At 54.0% G+C, this 21531-nt stretch overlaps 1 protein-coding gene across 3 annotated transcripts; it reads left to right on the forward strand.

The window, feature by feature from the left end:
• Positions 1-1266: 1266 nt before the first annotated feature.
• Positions 1267-17853, forward strand: Ccdc102a (coiled-coil domain containing 102A). Of its 3 annotated transcripts, none has more exons than XM_029564400.1 (9): positions 1267-1397; positions 6231-6950; positions 8418-8644; positions 10335-10443; positions 12234-12350; positions 12741-12950; positions 13900-14070; positions 14672-14775; positions 16921-17853. In XM_029564400.1, the coding sequence occupies exons 2-9, from the start codon at positions 6375-6377 to the stop codon at positions 17087-17089; spliced, it is 1683 nt and encodes a 560-aa protein (XP_029420260.1). In that variant the 5' UTR covers positions 1267-1397; positions 6231-6374; the 3' UTR covers positions 17090-17853. The 3 variants fall into 3 exon arrangements, with proteins under 3 accessions (XP_029420260.1, XP_008833111.1, XP_029420261.1); XM_008834889.3 differs by having other exon boundaries at positions 1268-1397; positions 16960-17853; XM_029564401.1 differs by lacking the exon at positions 1267-1397 and adding an exon at positions 2498-2517.
• Positions 17854-21531: the final 3678 nt, after the last annotated feature.

The raw sequence follows: 21531 nt of genomic DNA on the forward strand, positions 1-21531 counted from the left end.
ATGCTAAGCAAACCTTCCAGCATTCCCACTCAAACCCATCTCCTATTATCAGCTGCTGTCAACCGACCACAATTCAGAACCCACACTGCAAATAAACTAACAAATGAAACTGCAAAACTTGCAAAAAACTGTGGGATTTCATGAAGTTGATGGAAGCAAGGCAGAAAATGGAGCAACAGATACCACAGAGAAAGAACATCTGTAAGGGAAGTGACTGGCTTTAAAAGAAGTACTGGACTATCAAAGCATTCAAAGTTATCCTTGGGTTTGAGGAAGCCCTTGTATTTCTGTAAAGAACTAACTTCTTACTGCAAACCAGCTCACAAGGATGCGACTCAGCTCTGTAAGAAAAGTCTTCAGTATCAGTATTTGATTCACTCTTCATACTACTATGCACACGACTGTAATTAGAATCTAAATATTCTTAAGAGGTATAATTTGTCTTCATAATGTTTAGCTTGTGTGCGACAGAGACAGAGAGACAGAGAGGTCACCGGGGTCTCCCTGCAACCTCAGCTGGCCTGGTACTCCCTATGTAGACCAGGCTAGCCTCTACCTCTCAAATACTAGGATTATGCTGGGATTAAAGGCGTGTGCCACCATTCCAGGCTAATTTTTAGCTTTTCTAGACAATAACCCAATCCAGCCTAGTTCCCCACATCAGGGTTCTGTTAGTTTTGGTCTTCTTTATAAAATAGATTGATCTGAGGTGGCAGGATGTAGTGTCGAGGTACCATCCTGACCTCTCTGTTCTCTGCCAAGACTACAAACACCCTAAACCCCCAAGAGAGAAGCAACCCCAGAAAAGGCTGTGCAAATGGGGGTGGGGGACTCCTCCAAGAACCATCGCACACTAGATAAAAAAAAAAAGAAAAACTTCACACCCGGCCAAGCACTCTTCACACCCCTTTAACAAGCCCAAGTCACTTTGGCCGTCACTTTGGACATCTCTTTGGTTGTACAAAAAAAAAGGGGGGGGAGGGCTGAGACCGGGCGAGCACACGGCTTCCCCGGCCCACGTCCACAGTGGTGGCAGCGCTGGCACAGGGATGGATGCAGTTAGCCAAAGCGAGGATTTTGCCAGCAGGTCCACGTGGGTCCACGGTGCCCACTGCTGTCTTGGGGCACCTAGTGCATGGTTGGCGGGAAAGCCAAGGTCAGGGACGCGGACCTTGACTGGGGTGCTCTGCGCTTGGGTACGCCGTCGGGGGTCCCTCCGGCCCGACCCCAGCCCGCAGCAGGCCGCGCCCCACTCGGGCCCCAGCCCGCTCGCTCCCCTTCCCCTCCCCCGGCGGGAGGAGGAGACTCGGCGGCCCTCCCTCGGCCAAGGCCGCCAGCCAGCCCCACGCCCGCTCCACCCAGCGCTGCTGCTCCGACGTCCGGAGCCCGGCCAGGAGGTGAGCGGGGACTGCGGGACGGGAGGCCACCGCGGCCGGGGTCTCGCTGCGACCCGGAGCCTCCCGCTCGCGGGAAGGGCTCAGCTGTGGGGCGTGCTAGGGATAGAGGCACTGGGCGGGCACCCGCCGCATCCCCAAACTCCGAGCTCAACTTTCTGGTCCCTTCTCCGGGTTCCCAAACTTTAGGGTCCCCCGGCGGTGGCCAGGGACCGGTGGCAGGGCGGTGGGGGAGGGGACGCCCGCGGAACGCAGGCCCAGGCCGGAGGGGCGGCGGGCGGGGGCGGAATGTGGAACTCTCCCCGGAGACCCAACGTGGTCACCATGGCGAGTGCGGGACGGACGGGAGGCACTGACCAATCAGATCACCGAGCCCCGCCCAGGCCCGCGGTGGCTGCCAATGAGGGCCTCGCGGTGAGGTAGGCGGGACCGGGCGGCGCAGGCCTGGACCCCCGCACTACCTCCAACCGCTAGGGGGAGCGGGGCTGGTGGCCCGCGAGGGAGGCCAAGTGGGGACTAAGGGGACAGAGGGTCCTGAAAAGCACAAAACTAACTTCTGGAAGGAATGGCAGGTGGAGCGAGGGCTGGGGACGGAGAGGAGGGTGGTGGGTCTCGTTGCCCACCGTCTTGGTGACGCCGGGGGGCTGCACTGTGCAAGCCACCTCCCTACCCGCTGTTTCACTGTCCCCAAAGTGGGATATGTCCCTCATCCCAACCCCATGCCCCGAACTTTTGTGAGGGTTGCATTGGTTCTTGTTGGCACAAAGTCTGTTCACCTGTTAGAGCTTTCAAGACTCTTGTGTCTCTCCGGACCCTATAGATGGGGAAGAGGCCAAGAGAAACCTGGGACCTGCACATAACCCACAAAGTGAATCAATGGGAAAGCTAGGATTCATGCCTGCTGTAAAAGAATAAGGAGTCCTGAGGCTCGGGTCGCTGCCCATGCAGGCGGAAACTCTCCCTTAACCAAGCCGTGGCTTCAAGTCTGAAAACCCCTCCCGTAGGTGTTCCCAGGGGTAGGGTGCCCTTCAAGTAGTCATGGCCCAACCAGGGAGGCATCCTGTTCCATTCCTCCCAACTCGCTGCCCTGTTTACTGCTGATATGCTGTGCGGTGACAGACAAGTAAGTAATTGTCTACCTTGGGCCTCCATTGACCCAACTGTAAGGAATAATTGGAATTGGTGACCTAGGCTATCTTTGTGGTTCCTCAGTTTAAGGTGAGGGTGCCTGGGCTCTGGTGCAGCATGAAGACCTAGTCTTCCTCCCTCTCTCTCTCTCCCCCAGTTCTCTCCTGGAGGTCCAGCAGCTGCAGGTTGGGCAGCAGGTCAGAGGGACAGGTGCCCACAATCTGTGGGCTGACCAGTCTTGGGCCCTGCACTTATTCAATAAGGCTGTCCCTCCGTGGTTTCCTGCTGGGCACTAATCCCTACCCACAGCCAGGCCTGTGGCCCTGGGCTTGCCCCAGAGCCTACCTAAAAGATTCTAGGATGACATGGGAAGGGTCTGAGCTGTAGGGGGGTCCTATGCTTCTGGGTCCCCCAATCCCTCAGCTGGCCCCCATCCAGGTCTTGATGCTGCTCCTCTCCATGGATGCTAAGGGAGCCATCCAAACATTGAGGACAGAATACAAAAGTTATTGTATCCCCTGACCACAGATGGGCTCAGTCACCTACCTATTTCAGAACCTGGCTGAAAACCGATTTCTTTTCTTTCTTTATTTATTTCTTTCCTTTTTTTTTTTTTTTTTTTTTTTTTTTTTTTTTTTTTTTAGACCCTGTAGCCCCAGCTGGCCTGGAACTGGAACTAGCTATGTAGTATGTAGACCAGGATGACCTGGAACTCACAGAGATCTGCCTACCCCTGCCTCCCAAGTGCTGGGATTAAAGGAGTACACCACGCCTGGCCTCTTAGAACTGATTTCTGATCCTGAGAATAACTCAATCCTCCCAAACTGTCCCTGGTCACAGGGGACTCCTAATAGAAGCTCTGTCCATCTTCCATCAGCTAAGAAAAGTCACACAGCATCTGTTTTGTACTTGGCCCTGTGTGGACAACCAGCAAGACCAAGATGCCTCTGAGGCCTTCACAGTGTAGGAAAGGCTTTTCAGGGGAGGGGATGCTGCAGGTGGATCCTGAAGGATATGTATAGGGGTTTGCAGATGGAGAAAGGAAGAGGGAGAGACATTCCTAAGTCTGCTCTCTCTCTCCCTCCTTCTCTCTCTCTGAGACAGGGTCTCTGATAGCCCCAAACGGCCTGGAACTCATTACGTAGACCAGGCTGGCCTCCAACTCACAGAGATCCACCTGCCTCTGCCTCCTGGGTGCTGGGATTGAAGATGTGCACCACCATCCCTGGCTTGGTTTCTTTCTGTCCTGGAGCAGTGACAGTTATTGGCTTTCGGGAGCTGAGACCACCCCCCCACTAGCCAGCTTTTTTGTTTGGTTGGTCTTTTTTGAGACAGAGTCTCCCTGTAGCCCCAGCTGGCTTGAACTCACTATGTAGACCAGGCTGGCCTGGAACTCACAGAGATCTGCCTGCCTGTCTCCTGAGTGGATTAAAGGCATGAGCCACCATGCCTGGCCCCTCACTAGCCAGCTTTAAGCAAGTACTATACGTAGGGCCTGTCTTAGAAGCTGTAAGTGGCACAAGTGTTCCTACTGAGTAGGAGGCTACCATGTTGTAAGAGGTCAGCTGGCCAGGTCTGGTTGTGGGAAGCTGTGAGCTGTTGCCCCCAAGATAGGGGATGGGACAGGGCATATCAGCACATCAGGTCAGTTCTTAGCCATGACAACTGAAATGAACCTATGGGCTGGCTGGTGTTAGAGGGGGTGAAGGGGGAAAGGAGTTCTCTGGGCCTATGGGGGCTGCTCCCACCCTCAACTGCTCCTTGGGTGCAATGACCGCCTTAGGGAATCACTACCCATATAAAGTCCCCATGGGAAGAAGGCACTGAGCCTGGTGAGGAGCAGGTAGGTGGCAGGCAGCTGGGACTTGCCTGACTCTTGTAGTATGTGGCATGCACCAGGCCTGTGTGTATACCTGGGTTAACAGGGCTGTGTGTTTCCAAGGCTGTTAAGTAAGTGGGGTAGGATTGTGGAGGTGTTGCTAGGCAGAAGCCAGCTGCACAGGGTCTACACAGGTGTGCTGTGGGGGGGGGGTTGGACCTGCCCCACCTCTTCCCATACACATGTGCACACCTGTGGAGGGCCTAAGGGGAAAGGCAGTGAGTGTTGCAGCCTCTGTGCTCCACTGCTTTTCCCAGAAGGGAACCGGGGCTGTCTCTGGAGCCCCACCCCCCCACCCCAGCCCGGCTTCAGCATGGGTGCCTGGAAGCCATTAGGGGCCTGGGTGGTGTCTGCCCTGCTCTTGTGCCATGGGCTTAGGATTCCTGGAAGGAGCTAGTTGGAGTCTTCTCTGAGCCAAGAGTCCATGCCAGGCTTGGGAGCTCCTAGAGGCAGAGAATGTGGTGGCAGCCATCCCCCCCACACTGCCACTCCTACTGTAGGGCAGTAGGAAGGCCCAGCAGACAAGGCTGGGCCAGCCCTAGGGCTGCAGGGCCTGTCCTTGGGTTTCCTGCCCCTCCTCCTCCTTCTCCTTCCCCCCTCCCCCCAGATGCTCACATTGTTTCTCTTTTCCAAGAGCGGCTCTCGTGGAGCTGGGCCAGGAAAATGTGGAGGGAGGAGTGTCGGTGTGTGTTTGGGCTTCTCTGAGGGGTCCACGTCTTTGTGTGTTTGGAGGCCAACAGTGTGCTGGTGCATGTATATAGATGTATGTGTCCCCTGCATCCATCCATAGAGCTGTGTACCCAGGGGTCCATCTTTGACTATATGTGCCTTTTATCCTTCTGTGTGGGTGCAATTGCTTGTATGTTTGCAGCCATGTCTGTGTGTGCAGATGTCTAGATACTTGTGGGCGCCATGGCCACCGACTCATCGCACAGGCAGAGACACTGCGTCAGAGAGGGCACTTTGCCTGCCACAGAGCTCTTGGGAGTGTCACATACTGGAGCCTGGATCTGTGTGGCTGTGTCTGGTGACTATCCACAAAGGTGTCATTGGGGTCGGGACATGTGTGTGGAACTCTATTGGGCAACGCTGGAACTTCGAGGTACAGCTCAGTGGTAGAGCTCTTGGCTGTGACTGCACATCCCCTAAGCCAGGCATCCCTAGCACTGCCAAAAGCTAGTCAGAGACTGGGACGGCACGTGCCCCAAACTTGAGACTCTTTTTTTGGGGGGGGGGGCTTTTTGAGACAGAGTCTCCCTGTAGCCCCAGCTGTCCTGAAACTATGCAGACCGGGCTGGCCTTGAACTCACAGAGATCCTCCTGCCTCTGCCTCCCAAGTGCTGGGATTAAAGGCCTGCGCCACCGCGCCACCACGCCACCACGCCCGGCCCTAAATTTGGGGCTCTTAAAAATGCAGACGCCAAGCTGCTTACCTGCTCAACACACTCTCTGTGGCTGGGAGCGGAACTACTCGTTAATTAAGCAGGGGTCCAGGTGAACCTGAACCTCACCTGATGAAGGTACCTGGGCTTCCTCACTCCACTCAGATTGTACTAGAGAAACTGAAGCCCAGAAAGGCACCGTGGCTTACATGAGGGTCAGAGACAGCGAACCAAGGTTTCAGATCAACTGCCTTGGAAGGATAAGGGGCGCTGGAGGCCGGAGAGGAAATGGCTGCAGGCCCCTGCCCTCCCTCCTGCTCCCCTCCCTCCTGCTCCCCTCCCCAGCCGCACTTTTCCCGCCTCTGCCAGTGCTGTCCCCTCTACACACATGGTTTCTCGGCTGATGGTGTGACTGTTGCAGCCTACAATGGTTGTGTTCTCTCGCAGATCCGAAGGGTTCCAGACTGGCATCCTGGAGAACGGCGGGAAGCGTCGGGCATCAAGCACAGCGGTATCATGTTGGTCCGGGGCCGTACACCCGGTCCCTGAGCCCAACCACGAGTTCGCACCCACTTACCATCCTGTCTCGCCATGAGCCACGGCCCAAGCCCGCGGCTGGCTGAGTCCCCGCAGCTGTCCAAGAGCAGCCTGCTGACCATCCTGGGCAGCCCATCTCCCGAGCGCATGGGCCCCGCTGACTCGCTGCCGCCCACGCCTCCCAGCGGCACACCGTCTCCGGGGCCACCACCTGCCCTGCCCCTGCCCGCGCCCGCGCTTTTGGCCGACGGCGACTGGGAGAGCCGCGAGGAGCTGCGGCTGCGGGAGCTGGAGGAGGCGCGCGCGCGGGCCGCGCAGATGGAGAAGACCATGCGCTGGTGGTCTGACTGCACGGCCAACTGGCGCGAGAAATGGAGCAAGGTGCGCGCCGAGCGCAACCGAGCACGCGAGGAGGTGCGCCAGCTGCGCCAGCGCCTGGACGCGCTCACCAAGGAGCTGGCGGGCGCGCGCCGCGAGCGCCAGGAGGCGCAGGGAGAGTGCGAGGCTCGTGGCCGAGAGCTGGCCCGACTGCGTGGCGCGCGCGGTGCAGTGGACAAGACTCAAGACAGCCCAGAGCATGAGCACGAGCCAGTGCGCGACGTCGGTGTGGAGAGACCACAGGGCAGCCAGGTGCGCCAGGCTCTGGGGCTTGGGAGGAGGCTGGAGTGCGGGGCCAGCCTTGCACAGGGTTCTAGAAGGGGCCAGGGTGGAAGGCAAGAAAACAAGTTCATAAGGAGGGCCTGGCGCCTTGTGATGTGTCATCCCTATGGGGGCCCTGATCACCCGGCTTTGAAAGTCTCCAGGATGGGGAATCCCAGGTTCTAGTCATCCATCCACTCCTACACCTTAGAAGTCAACAGAACCTAGGTATCCTCCACCTCCAGCACAGGAGGGATCCTTGGACTCCCCTGCATGGCATAGAGTTAGAACTGACTCTGTTCCTTCAATTTGGTTGGTTCTCAGGGCCCTGAGCACAGAGCAAGCAGGTCCCTAAGCTAGGCTTTGGGGAGGCTTTCCAGAAAAAAAATCACATTTAAGCTGAGACCAAGAGAATGCATGTGAATTAGCTGTGGAAAGTGCCAGAGGCATACTAGTTCATAGTAACTGCACAAACCCAGAGTCTGAGGGCCTGGTGAGTCTAAGGAATGGTAGTACCTGTCCCCATCATTCAGTGGGAGCCTGCAGATGCAGTATCTAGTCCCTATAGCAGTCCCTGAGGGTGGGAGGGGAGAGGTGGGGTCAGGTGGTTCAGAACCAAGGTCACTGCTGGCCACTCCAAGCCATGGGGTAGTGACACTTAGTGTGACTGGGGCAGCCTTTCCTGTGCCAACAGGCCTGTTAGCAGAAGGCCACCCAGGCAGGATCTTGGCTCAGCTTCCCAGATTGGTCCCTAGAAGGCTGGATCCTAGTAATGAGACTTTTGGCCGCCCTTTCTTTCTGGCATGCCCTAATCCCTTTCCCTGTGGGCTGGTATTTGGAATCATCCCCCAACCTGGTATGGTATTTGGAGATGTTCTCTAACCCTCAGATGAGGAGTGGGGAATTTGGCAGCTCTCTAGAACAGTGTGGGGAGCCCCTGATCTGCAGTCTAAGCTTACCTATCAGCTCAGCCACACTGTTTTGTGACCCTCACTCCTGGTATCTCCATCTGTGAAATGATGCTTTGTGGCATCCAGCGTGCCCTACTAGAACAATCTGAGGGCAGGATGGCAAGAGATCAGTCCCCCACAGTCACTAATCTCCCTGTACCTGTTTGCCCCTGAACTGGAATTCCTTTGGAGAAATCTAGTCTTAAACTATGGAAGGAATCCCTACTTCAGTATCTGTTCCAACTAGTCCACTGTGTGTTTGCATGACAGAGGGCTCACCACCTCTTCCAAGGAATGTTCCAGGATACAGGAAACCCTGGTGGCTGCTAATGTCATTGCAGGAGGTGAAAGGGGATGCCCAGAGAAGGAGAATGGAGAAGTGGGCAGCAAAAGAGGAAACCAGGGCCCAGACACACTATCACTTGCCCCATGTCACCTAGCCAGCTTATTCCAGAGCAGGACCTAAGGGGGCCACAGCCGTGTGCAGCCCCCACCTTGGTCCCCACAGGAGCTGGATCTGGTAGAGAGCCTGCTGAAGAGCAGAGCAGAAGAGCCTGAGGGCTGCTGGGATGCCTGCAGTGTAGCAGCTGGGGGCCCTCGGAGCAGCTCAGGCCGCCAGGAACGCAGCCGGCTGCCCTGGGAAGACACAGCCAGTGTGGAGGAGGATGCCTCCAAGTTGACTGCTCTGCGGCTGCGACTGGATGAATCTCAGAAGGTGCTGCTAAAGGAGCGAGAGTGAGTCTGGGGGGACAGGTTGAGGCCAGGGACTGGGCACCCAAGAATCCCAGGGTGAAAATTAGTGCTTCAGAACATGGGAGTCACCAAAGTTGGGGCACAGTTGAGGCATAATCTTGGGTCTTACGGCAGTGGACCCAGTGCAGGGTTTTATTATTCATTCCTTGGAGTTTTTTTATATGTATGTTTGTTTTAGTTTATTATTTTTATTTTATGTGTATAAGAGTTGCCTGCATGTAGGTAAGTGCACCCATGTCATGCAGTGCCCTTAGATGCCAGAAGACGGTGTCAGATCCCCTGAAACCGGAATTATGGATGGCTGTTAACTACCATGTGGCTGCTGGGAACTGAACCTGGAGTCCTCTGCAAAGAGCAGCCAGTATTCTTAATTGCTAAGCCATCTCTCCAGCCCCTCATTCCTTGTTTTTAAGGCAGGTCTTCGGTACATTAGCCTAGGTTAGCCTTGAGCTCACAATGTAGCCTAAGCTACCCTCAAACTCTCCACCCTCCTGTCTCAGCCTCTTGAGTGCTAGGATTACAGTTGTATGTATGTTGTTCATTCTAATAATGTCCTCAGGAGTCTGCTCTGGGCCAGCTCAGCATTGAGGTCACAGCCATAAAGAAGCAAAAATCTCCAACTTGGTTCTGGTGGTGGAGAAGGCAGCAGGCTGAGGGAAAGCAGGCATTGGGGAGGAAGTTGGGAGTTTGGATTTGGAGTTGTTTGGCATGGCAAGGTGACAGTTGGTGAGTGGATGGGTCTGAGGGTCCAGACAGGTTTTAGGCAGGAGTCATCAGTGAACCACATGGCAGCTGATGTCTGAGGAATAGGTGGGTAGAAAGGTCATGGGATAGAGCCCTGGGTCTGCCAAGTTTAGACGAAGGGGGAAGTAGAGAGGAGAGGGGAATATTTGTGGGGAAGAGGAACTGAGAGAGACTATTTAACAGGACAGTGGGCAGCTGGACTGAGGCTGACCAGTGGATTTAGAACATGGAGGTCAGCAGTGACTTTGAGCTGGGCATTTACAGGATACAACCTGATGTTCATGAATATTCTACAGCCTTGCTTTCCAGGAAATATATATATGTAGATGGTATACTCAGTCTGCATATGTGATTTTACTTCTTAAAAAAATCAACATAGCCGGGTGTGGTGGCGCACGCCTTTAATCCCAGCACTTGGGAGGCAGAGGCAGGCGGATCTCTGTGAGTTCAAGCCCAGCCTGGTCTACATAGTGAGTTCCAGGACAGCTGGGGCTACAGGGAGACCCTGTCTCAAAAAGACCAAAAAAAAAAAAAAAATCAACATAAGGGCTCAAGGGTATAGCTCAGTGGTAGTGTGCTTACCTAGCATGTAAGGCTCTAGGTTCCACTGGGGGTAGGAACAGAAGAAATGAAACATAATATCCTGTGAAGGTCAGGGTGATGCTTCTATGGATGTCTTGTGTCTTTGGCCAAGGAAAACCAAAGGTGGCCAGCAACCAGCAGAAGCTGGGCGAGGATGGAACAGGTTTCTTCTCACAGCCTGAGAGGCAACCTCCTCTGCCCACACTTGTCTTGGACTTCTAGCCACAGAGTATGAGAGAATACAGTTCTGCTGTTTAAACAAGAAAGTCAAGCCAGTATATTCCCTGAAACATGAAGTAAAAGAATCTGAAACATGAAGTCTGTGTGCTGCCTGTTCCCTCCCCAGGGATAAGCTGGCACTAAGCAGGAGCATCGAGAAGCTGGAGGGGGAGCTTAGCCAGTGGAAGATCAAGTATGAGGAGCTGAGCAAGACCAAGCAGGAGATGCTCAAGCAAGTAAGGCAGGGGCAGGGGAGGCAGGGTTTCCTAGAGGTGGCAGCCACACACTGCCAGAGAGTTCAGCAGTGGGGACAGGTTAGGATGGGATTCATTCACTCGGCCATTATTCTGAGCACCCAGGCAGGCAGGGAGATGATAGAAACCCAGCAAGTAAAAGCTATGAGTCATGAAGACTTGAACTAGCATGAGGGCGATGCAGTGGTAGGCCACCTAGCGTCTCTCTAAGATGACATTTTAGCCAGGTGTGGTGGCTTACACTTGTAATCCCAGCACTTAGGAAGCTGAGGCAGGAGGATTGCCTCCAGTTCAAGGCCAACTAGGATAGAGTGAGGCCCTGTCTCAACATTCCCCCCCCACACCAAAAAAAGCTGCCATTTGAAGCAATACTTAAAGAGGCTAGCAGAGGCCATCCTTGAAAACATAGGGGAGCAGGGTGTTCACAGCAGGTCCTGGGGCAGGCAGACAGTGTATGCTAGATACAGAGAAGGCCAGTGTGACTGGAGAGTCCTGTAAGGGGGTGGGGGTGGGGCTGCATCTCAGAGAGTTTGCAACCAGAATGGAGGAGTCAGGCATGACATTTATTGTGTTTGTAATGTGTGTCAGGTGTCACTAAAGCCTTGTGGCAGTTGAAGGAGCTGGGTCCGAATGTCCCCGTCTTAGAGGTGAGGCAGTTGAGGCTGGGAGAGACTGCTGGCACAGAAAAGAGCTTAGAGCTGGCCGGCAGCCACTTCTGCCTACTGTACAGATCGGATGTGGCCACCAGGGGGCACAGCCACCCTGGGAAAGCAGTGCTGGATACCCTGTGTTTCCAGAGGTGAAAGACCAGAGACTTTAGTGTCAAAAATGCCTGGAGTCGGTCTTCCCTCTGAATCTCTCCACCTACCCCTTCCGGGGTTTGGGAATTTGGCTTCACTCTATTCAGACTCCATTTAATCGTTTAAATGGAGCACGAATGTGCAGTTGAGCAGAAAATTCTCCTGTGCCTGGCGTCTTTCTCTGCGTTGTTTTGGAGGCTCGCTGCATACTTGTGTGGAGTGGCAGTTAGGGGAAAGGGCCCGCAGTAGATATGTCTGCACAAGCAGGCTAACATTCTGCCATTAGGAAGACAGGAGCTCTCTGGCCTGGCCTGCAGCCTAGTGGGCAGTGGGAAAGGGCTAGGTGGACAGGAGAGGTCCTCTGAGAAAGAGACATTTAGATCAAGGCCAGAGGATAAGTAAAACCAATCCTGCAAAATAACTTCAGTATTCCAGACAGCACAGACTGCACACGCAAAAGCCCTGCGGTAGGCAGGAATTTGGTATGCTTGAAGAATAGAATGGAGTATGTAGCCTGAGCACAGTGAATTAAAGGCACAGGGATAGGAAAGGAGACTGAGAAAAAATGCACAGGACTGTGCCTTGCAGGACTTTATGAAACTATAGGAATTGGGGTTTTATCCCAAGGCATTTACCTAGGAGCCCTAGAGGGGTCTTTGGTGTGGGGTGGTGCATTGGGGGTTGTTGGTGTGGGGTGGGGCATTGGGTTGAATTGAACTTTTTCAAGTTCACTGTTGATTCTCATTGTTGACAGTGAGCTGTGAAGAGCAAGCAGCAGGAGGCCACATGGTGTGGAGGTGGGAGGTGCCAGGGATCCAAAACACAAGATGGTCAGATTCAACCTACTCTGGGTCCCTTATATCCCATTTAGTCACAGCCTCAGGCTTCCAACTGAGCACTGAGGCTGGTGCCCACCTGTAGTGCTGTTTCTGGGATATATCCTGGTGACCAGTCTGGGTGGTATCCTTGCAGCTCAGCATCCTGAAAGAGACACACCAGGACGAGTTGGGCCGTATGTCTGAAGACCTGGAGGATGAGCTGGGTGCGAGGTCTAGCATGGACCGAAAGATGGCAGAGCTGAGGGGCGAGGTGAGGGGCCAACAGGATGGAAATAGGATTGCCTGGGGCTCAGGGGTCCAAGGGCTTCATTGAGTGGTTACTGAGAGAGAAGCTGGAGCTAAGTTGTTCTATGAGAGGGCCAGCCACACCCCCACCCCAGGAATCCTGTCTGCAGGAGGCATCCCCTCTCCTACACAGAGACCAGAAGTGCCCCCACATCCTGCACACTGTGGAAAAAAAAGCCTAGTATAATTATAGCTGCTGCAGCTGGATCTGCTTCCTGGAGCCATTTTTGGCTGGGGGGGGGGGGGGGGGGGGCACTTCCTGGAGCCATTTTTGGGCGGGGGGGGGGGGAGCGTGCACATCCAGCTTGTTTCTCTATCCATGTCCCACAGGAGGCTCACTTTGTCCCTGTTGCAGATGGAGAGGCTCCAGGCAGAGAATGCGGCTGAATGGGGCCGCAGGGAGCGGCTGGAGACCGAGAAACTAGGCTTGGAGCGAGAGAATAAGAAGCTGCGAGCACAGGTTGGGGACCTGGAGGAGGCCCTGGCTCGGAGGCGGCGGCAGACCACTAGTGCCCTGGACTGCGACCTGAGGGCCAGCCAGGCAGCTCTCTTTGAGAAGAACAAGGTGGGGCAGAGTGACGGCCCTGGACTCGCCATACAGCTGAGCAGCGCACCTTCCGTGTGCTCAGTACAAGCTGAGCCTCACTGATCCCCAAACCAAAAATCTGAAAGGCTCCAAAATCCCCAACTTTAAGCATGAACATGATTTTCTCAAAGAGTAGAAAATCCCACACCTGGATATAGCAGGTCTTGGTTAAAATGCAGATGTAGCAGAGGAAAAAATACAAAACTAAAATATCTGGAATCCAGGCGGGGGATGTGGCTTGGTAGATGCACAAATATGCACAAAGCCCTGGATTCTATCCCCAGCATCATATAAAACAAGATGTGGTAGCACACACGCCTATCGTCCCAGCACTTGGGCAGGAAGGTAGGAAGTTCAAATCATCCTTGGCTACATAGAAAATTCAATGCCAGCCTTGACTACCTGAGAAAAAGAGAAGAAAAGAAATTAAAACCCAAAACCGGGACTGACAGGCAGAGGAAGGATAAACTAGACAGAGCCGATCTCTGCTCTACAGATGGGAGCTGAGACGCCCAAGAATGACCCAGGGTGGCCATCTCCTTTGTCAGCTGCCTCTCTTCCAAGCCATTTTGACCTCTGCTCTCTTCTGTCACCCACTCCCCAACTTAGCTCATCCCCAGATCCAGGAGTCAAATGCCACATCTGTCACCAAAGACTTCACTCCCCCAAATCCTGACCCAAAGCCCCACAGCCCACTGGACATCTCCCTGGCGCCTCACAGTCACACATCCAAGTGGAGCCACAGAGCCACCAGCTCAGCTTTCTCACCTCACTAGGTGGCACTGCCAGCCCCCAATTGCTCACCAAACCTTAATACTCAAATAGCCAAGTGGGAGATTCCTGCAGAGGTGATGCCAGGCTCCCTTAGTTAACTGTCCTCTGGGTTTCCCTGACACAATGCCCACGTGACCCTAAGCCCTTTCTACAGGAGCTGGCAGACCTGAAGCACCTGCATGGCAAGCTGAAGAAGCAGTTCCAGGAGAAGGTGGCAGAGCTGGCACATGCCAACCGGCGCGTGGAGCAGCATGAGACGGAGGTGAAAAAACTGCGACTTCGGGTAGAAGAACTCAAGAAAGAGCTGGCCCAGGCGGAGGATGAGGCAAGTACCAGTGGGCTCAAAAGTAGGTCACACACTTACCTGTGCTGCTCCATGCTAGGCCCAGGCACCCAGGGCAACAGCAAGCGGATAGGAAGGAAAGTGGATGGAATGAACAAGCAGGTGTGGGGAATAGATGTATAGATGGTTAAACAGAAAACAGAAGGAGGACTCCACAGATGCATGGGGGACTGGGTGGACAGATGGATGGAGAGGGAGGGTACATGGGTGAGATACAGCAACAGGAGGCTGCATGGATGATGGGTATGCAAACAGATGGACGATTGGGTGGGTAGACCACAGACAGATGAAAGAGTGTGTGGAAGAATGAATGGGCAGAGAACGAAGGGCGTCTGGCAGGTTACTGTGTGGAAGACATGTAGCCAGGCAGATGAGTGGGTGCTGGTTAGATTGATGCATGGTGGGTAGATTTGGAGACTGCAGGCTGCAGGGATGGAGAACAGGAAGGATGCTTCCTTCTGGAGGCAGTCCTGGGGTAAGGCCTTAGGAGGTCTCGAGACAGCACAGTTCCAGAGCAGAGCAGGGAAAGTGAATGAGTCCCTGGCCAACATGACTCTCGTACTTGCTGCTCTGCTCACCCTAGCTGGACGAAGCCCACAACCAGGCACGGAAGCTGCAGCGGTCACTGGACGAGCAGACAGAGCAGAGCGAAAACCTGCAGGTGCAACTGGAGCACCTACAGTCCAGGTAAGCAAGGGCTCTCTGCTTGGGGAGGACCCTGAGGACCCCAAAGGCACAGGGGAGGGCTGGAACCACCTTGAGAGCCCTAGGGGAAGACCAAGAAGGAAGAACTCCTGGGGCCAGGAAGCCAGGAGGGGCTGCAGGAAGCCAGCCCAGCTGTGGGTTCTAGAATTGTCTCCTCCTGTAGGCAGAGGCCTGCTAAGGAGGTCCAGCAGTGGGCAGGGCCAGTGATGCTGGGAGTCGTTGGCAAGAAGCAGCAGAAGCCCCAGGATCTTGGGACTGGTTGTCCCTGGCACAGCAGTACTCTGAAGGACTGGAGGACAGGGAATAGGAGAGGGCATCCAGCCAGGTCTCTCAGCTATAGCAGGACCTCTCAGCCCCTGCAGGAAGTGGACAGGCTCTCAGGTCCAACTACCTGGCACACTGCCCCCACCCCACTGCCCAGGCATTCTGAATGCCACCCCTTCTTTCCTACCTTCAAAACCACCAAGAGATGTCAGAGTACTTCAGGCAGAGCCTTCCAGAGTCAGAGCTGTGAAGCCCCAGGGGCATCTGGCCATTGCATGGACCCACTTCCTGTGGCCAGCCTGGCCATACCCATTCCTTCTGTCTTACCTCATGGATGGAGAGAAGCAGGACCGGCAGCCAGACTATCTGGGTGGGGGAAAGGCTAAGTGACCTTAGGACACTGAAGCTTCCTGGATCAGCTTCTCCATCTGTAAAGCAGGTTGATTAAGGTTCTTTGTCAGTGTGGGAATGAAGTGAGCTAATTCAAGCTTACAAAAGCACCTGGACCAACAGTTGCTAAGTCATCATTTGCACCTAGGAACGTAGCTCAGTGAGTAGAGCACTCGATTCACATACACAAAGATCTAGGTTCAATTCCCCATCACCACGTAAACCAAACATGAGGGTATACACCTGTAATCCCAGAACTGGAAAAGTAGAGGTAGGAGGATCAGAAGCTCAGGGTCATCCTCAGCTACATTAGGAATTGGAGACCATCCTGGGCTACATGATACCCTGTCTGAAGATAAAAAGCACCCAGACCAACAAATGCTGAGTCACCATTTGCACTGGCTCAGCCCCTTTCATTGCCTTTCTCGGGAGAGGGCTAAGGCGTAGGCTAGATACTGTGCCACAAGCAACACTTGCCTGCTGTGAGGCAAAGAGAGGGAGAAATATTTGCCTTTAGGGGACTGGCAGACAGGAAAGTCCTTCATCTTCATGGCTGCCCAGCTAGTAGGGGGCCTTGTAGGGCCTCCTGGCCATCAGTGCCATGTTTATTGAGCATCTGTTAAATGCTGCTGTGTGCTGAGATCTTGTGGTGAAAACAAGCTGTGGAGCCAGGTCTTATAGCTGTGTTTCCTTATCTCCCTGGAGTGGCACCTGAAAAGTATGCAGGGATTCAAGTCAGGCTCATTGCGTGCCTGGTTCCACACAGGCCAGCACTACACATATCCATGACAGGCCACTCAGCCTGGGGCTTTTCAGAAGCCTCTGGCCACATTCCTGGGGAGCCATAAACTCCCAAAATGGGCAGGCCAGCTCTGCTCAGCCTCCCCAGTGCTTCTGTCAGGGCAGGCAGTACCACCCAAGACCGCTGCCTCACTTTAGTTTGCAACTTTTTTTACTTTAATGTTCAAGGACAGCTCACTAAATCAACACACAGTAATGGAACCACACTCTCGCCCCACCCTGCCATGTTAATAATTCATGCCTTCCAGTAAGATGCAGAGTGGCCACCTTGTTGGGGATGGCTTGTTGCCTCCACCAGCTCCTTTTCCAAGCTAAGTTTGTCTGGCACATTTTGGCTTTAGGAATTTGATGTGAGGAACCAGGGCTGAGCACTTCCTCCTGAACACAGTGGGCTCCACACCACCACACCTTGTTTCCTCATCTCTTGAAGCTCTGTGAGTGACCTTGAGCCAGCTCCATCACTCTCCAAGTCCCTGTCAACCCCAAGCTTGTATTCCAGCTCAGCCCAGTCCCACTGCCTCCTGTCTGGATGACTTTTGGCAAATCACTTGACTTCATTGTGCCTCAGTTTCCTTATACCTAAATAGAGCTGACAATAGCATCTCCCCCATATGAGCACAGGTACCACAAGGTGCCTGGAAACTGGAAAATGTGTAGCCACTGTCATCATAGGTACCACCATGACTCCTGCTCTGACCTGTCACCCCTCAGGCTCCGCAGGCAGCAGCAAAATGCCCCCCTCTTTGGGAAGATTCGTAGTACCCGATTTGGCACTGAGGAGGCTGGGGATGGAGCCAGTGACCTGGATGAAGATGAGGACCTGCAGATCCAGGTGGCCTAGAGTCTCCGGGGCTGAACAGGACTAACATGAAGCCACTTGAACTGTGTAGCTGTCTACACTCCCTGCTCCCTGTGTGGATCACTTCCTTCTCTCCCTGGAGATCAGCAACCCCACTTACCCACACCTAGGGGAGTGAAAGCCCATTGGATATGTATATTATATATGCCCAGGGTTGCTTGGACCCATTCGATTTTATAAACAGAACAGTCCATCACACAGTTCTCAAGCCCCCACCCACTTAAGATTTCATGCAGGAATGGGGCATGTAGAGGGAAGGCTATGCGGCCTAAATCAGGCCTTGGTAGTCTGGCAGGACCGATTCATAAATAAGCTCAGTCTTTTGTAATAAATGAGTTCAAGCTCTCAGGACTGAGTCTCAAAAGTACTGCAGATATGGGGAGAGGGCATGGTGGATCAGCACCTACCTTCACCTAGCATTGAACTAGAGCCCAGGATTGCTGTTGATTAAATGGATGAATGAATATCCAAGTAGCTGAAGGGTCTGGTATCTAGCCCCTGCCAGGGAAGAAGGGAGTGTGGTGTCTATCTTATCTGGATAAGAAGAGACCTAAGTTCCAGAACCTCATGGACTCAAATCTCTGCTCTGCCCTTTACTGACTGCGCAACCTCAGGGAAGTCCCTTGTCTTCTCTGAGCCTCAGTTTCTCCATCTGTAAGTTAAGGTGTCTCATAGTTCATTGTGTAAAACAGTCACTGTGTAAGCCTGACAACCTGAGTTTGATTCCCCAGAACCCACATAAAAATGGAAGGAGAGAGCCAAGTCCTCCAGCCTTCACAAGCACACCATAGCACACATGTACCCCCACACAGAGGCACACACAATAATAAATCTTTTAATTAAAAATTAAAGTTAAAATTGTGGCAGTCTACCATGGGCAGAAGGGATTTGCCAGCAAGGTGTATGGATGAGGGTCAGTTGGTTGCTGGGAATTTACGCACATATCATAGGAAACCCTCTTATTCCTTCCCTCGGCCCTATGCAAGGTAGGAAAATTAAAGATTATTTTATTATTTTTGTTTGTTTGAGACAGGGTCTTATTATATAGCACTGGCTAGCCTGAAGCTGTGCAGCCCGGACTAGCCTTGAACTCGGAATCCTCCTGCGTCAGACTCGAAGTACTGGGATTACAAGTGTGTACCACCACACCCAGCTGGTAATTTTGTTTTTGATGTCTAATTTTCAAGCCTGTAGTCAGCAGATTTCTAACGAATCTGATGGAAATGGGTATTCAAGTCACAGCAGCAGACTCAAATCTCCCAGAGTCGAAGATCCTGCCCTTCTGTCAGCTGTGTTAGTTGCTCCAGCAGCTGGAAGATGATGAGCTCCCGGTGTTCAGGGGGGTGTTGAAGGGGAGGCTGGGACTCAGCCTGGCACAAAGAGAAGCTAAATTGTTGATCAGAAGACTCCCTGCTGGAAGTGTGGAGCTGCAGCAATGACTTTTTCTTGTGGTTTGATCATGCAGGTTGCTGGAGACTACATTGCTGGGACCCAGAGATGCCTTGATCCCCTTCTAGGGATCAAGGAAGGGGCAAGGGCTGAGGGCCCAGCTGAGAGCCAGAAGCACTGTCCTTGTCCCCAAGCCTAGCTGATGTGGTTAGTAGGGTGGCAGAGGCCCCAAGTCCTCTCCTGAACACCCAGGGGAAACGAGGGAGGCAGCTGTGGGGATCCCCCAAGAAGGCTGACCCCAGGAGTCAGCACGAGCAGAAAAAGGACCATCAGCTGCCAGGCATATTTCTGTTTTCTCTCTCAAGCAGGAAATTGGCCCCAGGAAAGGCTGAAAGTGCTGCCCTTTGACCTCCAGGCGCTAGGAGCCTGGCCCTCACTGACAGCAGCCTTGGAGCTGCCATTCCCAGACACAGAGCAGAGCCCGCAGCGCCCCCAGACTCCCTGGCACCTCCAGAGAGATAGCGTGAGCAGTGGCCTCCTCAGGGCCCCTGTCTCCCCACCAGCCTGCTTGAAGAGAGGCAGTTAGCAGAAGAGAGGCTCTGGCCTCCCACCTACACTGTGCCCTCCGGAAAGGGAGGCCACAGGAGCAAGGGACCACTTGCCCTTACAGGACTCGGAAATGTGAGGGGTGTGAAGCATGTGCTGGGCCCTGCTCAAAGCCCTTCCAAGGCTCCCTGCTGCCTTCAGTGAAAGTCACCCAGGGGTCATGACTGACATTAGCTTCTCACATGGTGCCTTAAGGAAAGCACTGCTAATATTAGTCATGGGAAGTCTGCCCGTTCAAATGTGGGTTTCCCTCCTAGTCATCAGCACCTCTGACCACATTGCCACACCTGCTCCTCAGGATGCAGCAGGCACCCTGCTCCCCAATCCCCACCAGCCCCTGCAGCCTTACCTGTGCCCACCTTGGACAGCATATAAGGGCAGGGTCTTCTCCCTGACCTCTTCCAGGTTCTCATTAAATAGGGGAGAGCAGGCCTGAGCCCTCTCCAATGTGAGACACAGTCATGCCAAATACATCTGTCACTCACAGGCTCTGGTCACTTGAGGAGTGGCTGCTAAAAGCAGACCACATGCATTTCATGGGCAACTCTCAAGGTCCTTCCCACATGCAGTGTGTGGGTACCACCATCACCCCCCTTTTTATGCTGAGATCCCAGGGCTCAGACGGAGCAAGTAGCTTTCCCAAGGCCACACAGCTAAGTAGTCATGAAACAACCCAGGTCAGGTGGTTTAAGTCCGGAGCCTGTCCATCCCCTTCTAGGGAAAGATCCCCCTGGACCTACCCAACAGTACTTCTCTACAAATCAAGCCTCTCTAAGCCAGGCTGAACCCTCCACCCCATCACCACCACCCAGATTTGCCCTCCCCCAGCAGCCCTTCACAGCCTCAGCCTATCTACTTCCCTTACTGTGAATGGTTGTCTGTTTACCCTGCCCCACCAGCCACTCTTGGAGGGTCAAGAACCCTAGCAACACAGAGTCCTGGAATAATGGGGGGGGGGGAATAATAGAGGAATGGAGGGGTGGAGGAAGGATGGAGGGCTGTGTAGTGTAAGGCTGAGGCCAGGACCAGGTCCACCCTGGCCACATATCTGTGGGCAGCCAAGTCTGCAGAGAGCAGGTAGCCCAGGGGCTACGTGCAGTGGCCACGCAGGCCCAAAGGTACCTCTCCTCCCAGACCTTGGAGTGCTCAGACAGGCTGGGGAACTGCCTAGGCCTGCATCCCAGGCCTGGCTCCTGCTGTAGTGAGAGGGCTGGGACCCCGGAGTCAGCCCCTGCTCTCCAGCCAAGGTCATTAATCAGGCCCAACCTGACTCTCCAAGGCCATCCGTTCAGGAGTTATTCCCCCAGATCAACATGATGTATGGCCCAGCTTACTTTCCAACTGGCTGTGTGTCTTCTGATAAGCTTTAGTTTCCCTGTCTGTAAATGGGGAGCATTGCCATGGGCTGACCAAGCCCATCTCCTAAGAAACCCACTCACATTCTTTCTGCCTTTCTCCATTGCTCTGCACAACCTCCCAAGACCCCAGTGCCTTGCCCACCTGGGGGGCCTCCAGTCCCTCTAGGCAACCCTTCTGGGACAGCTGGTGGGGACTGGGGGTAGAGGCTGCACCCAGGAGCCAGCTGCAGCTTGGCCTGCCACCCCCTACTGCCACCATCACCACCGGCTCTTCTGCTGACTTTATCTACTAATTGCAGGGTTGCAAGATGCCAGCTGCCTCTCTGGCCCCAGGCGGGCGCCTCCCAAGGGAAAGGGGCTCCCTGGAAAGCCTCCCAGCCCTCCTTCAGCCCACAGCCCCAGCTGGCTGGGTGGTCTCCATGGTTCTCAGCCCTCTACTAGGAGGGGCCTGAAGAGGTAGAAAAAGTCTCCAAGTTCCCACATCCAGGCTTCTCTCCCAACCCAAGAACTAGCCATGGCTATCCATGCCCACATTAGTCTAGGGACCCACTCTTGCTCAGCACTTTCAGCACTCACCAACAGTCAGTCCAAGCAGGCCCCCTTCACTGGGGGTCCCTCTTTCCCCCTCACCTGCTGGCTTAACACTATCTCTGAACCTGCCCTGAGGTCAGAGTACCCCTCACCAGGTCTGACTGGATCCTGAATGCCAGACAGCTCCACAGGAACTAGGAAACTACCACACTCATCAAATAAGAGAAAGTTTTTTATTTTAATTTTGTTTATTTTTTGGTCTTTTTGAGACAGGGTCTCTCTGTAGCCCCAGCTGTCCTGGAACTCACTATGTAGACCAGGCTGGCATTGAACTCACAGAGCTCCACCTGCTTCTGCCCCCTGAGTGCTAGGATTAAAGGTGTATGCCACCATGTCCGGCTAAAAATTTAAGTGTTATGAGTGTTCTACCTACATATATGTAGGTGCATGCAATGCCTGTTGAGGCCAGAGGAGGGCGTCGGATCCCTTGGAACTGGAGTTGTGGATGGTTGTTAAAACACCAAATGGGTGCTGGGAACT

The sequence above is a fragment of the Nannospalax galili genome, unplaced genomic scaffold (genome assembly GCF_000622305.1).
Source record: "Nannospalax galili isolate Female #2095 unplaced genomic scaffold, S.galili_v1.0 scaffold957, whole genome shotgun sequence".
Lineage (NCBI taxonomy): Eukaryota > Metazoa > Chordata > Mammalia > Rodentia > Spalacidae > Nannospalax > Nannospalax galili.

What these genes read in the sequence shown, in the direction of transcription:
- Ccdc102a (XM_029564400.1), top strand. Translation starts at nt 6,375, where the DNA reads ATGAGCCACGGCCCAAGCCCGCGGCTGGCTGAGTCCCCGCAGCTGTCC. An exon ending in AGAGACCACAGGGCAGCCAG is followed by an intron (nt 6,951 to 8,417) that starts GTGCGCCAGGCT and finishes TGGTCCCCACAG; the next exon opens with GAGCTGGATCTGGTAGAGAG. An exon ending in CTCTCTTTGAGAAGAACAAG is followed by an intron (nt 12,951 to 13,899) that starts GTGGGGCAGAGT and finishes CCCTTTCTACAG; the next exon opens with GAGCTGGCAGACCTGAAGCA.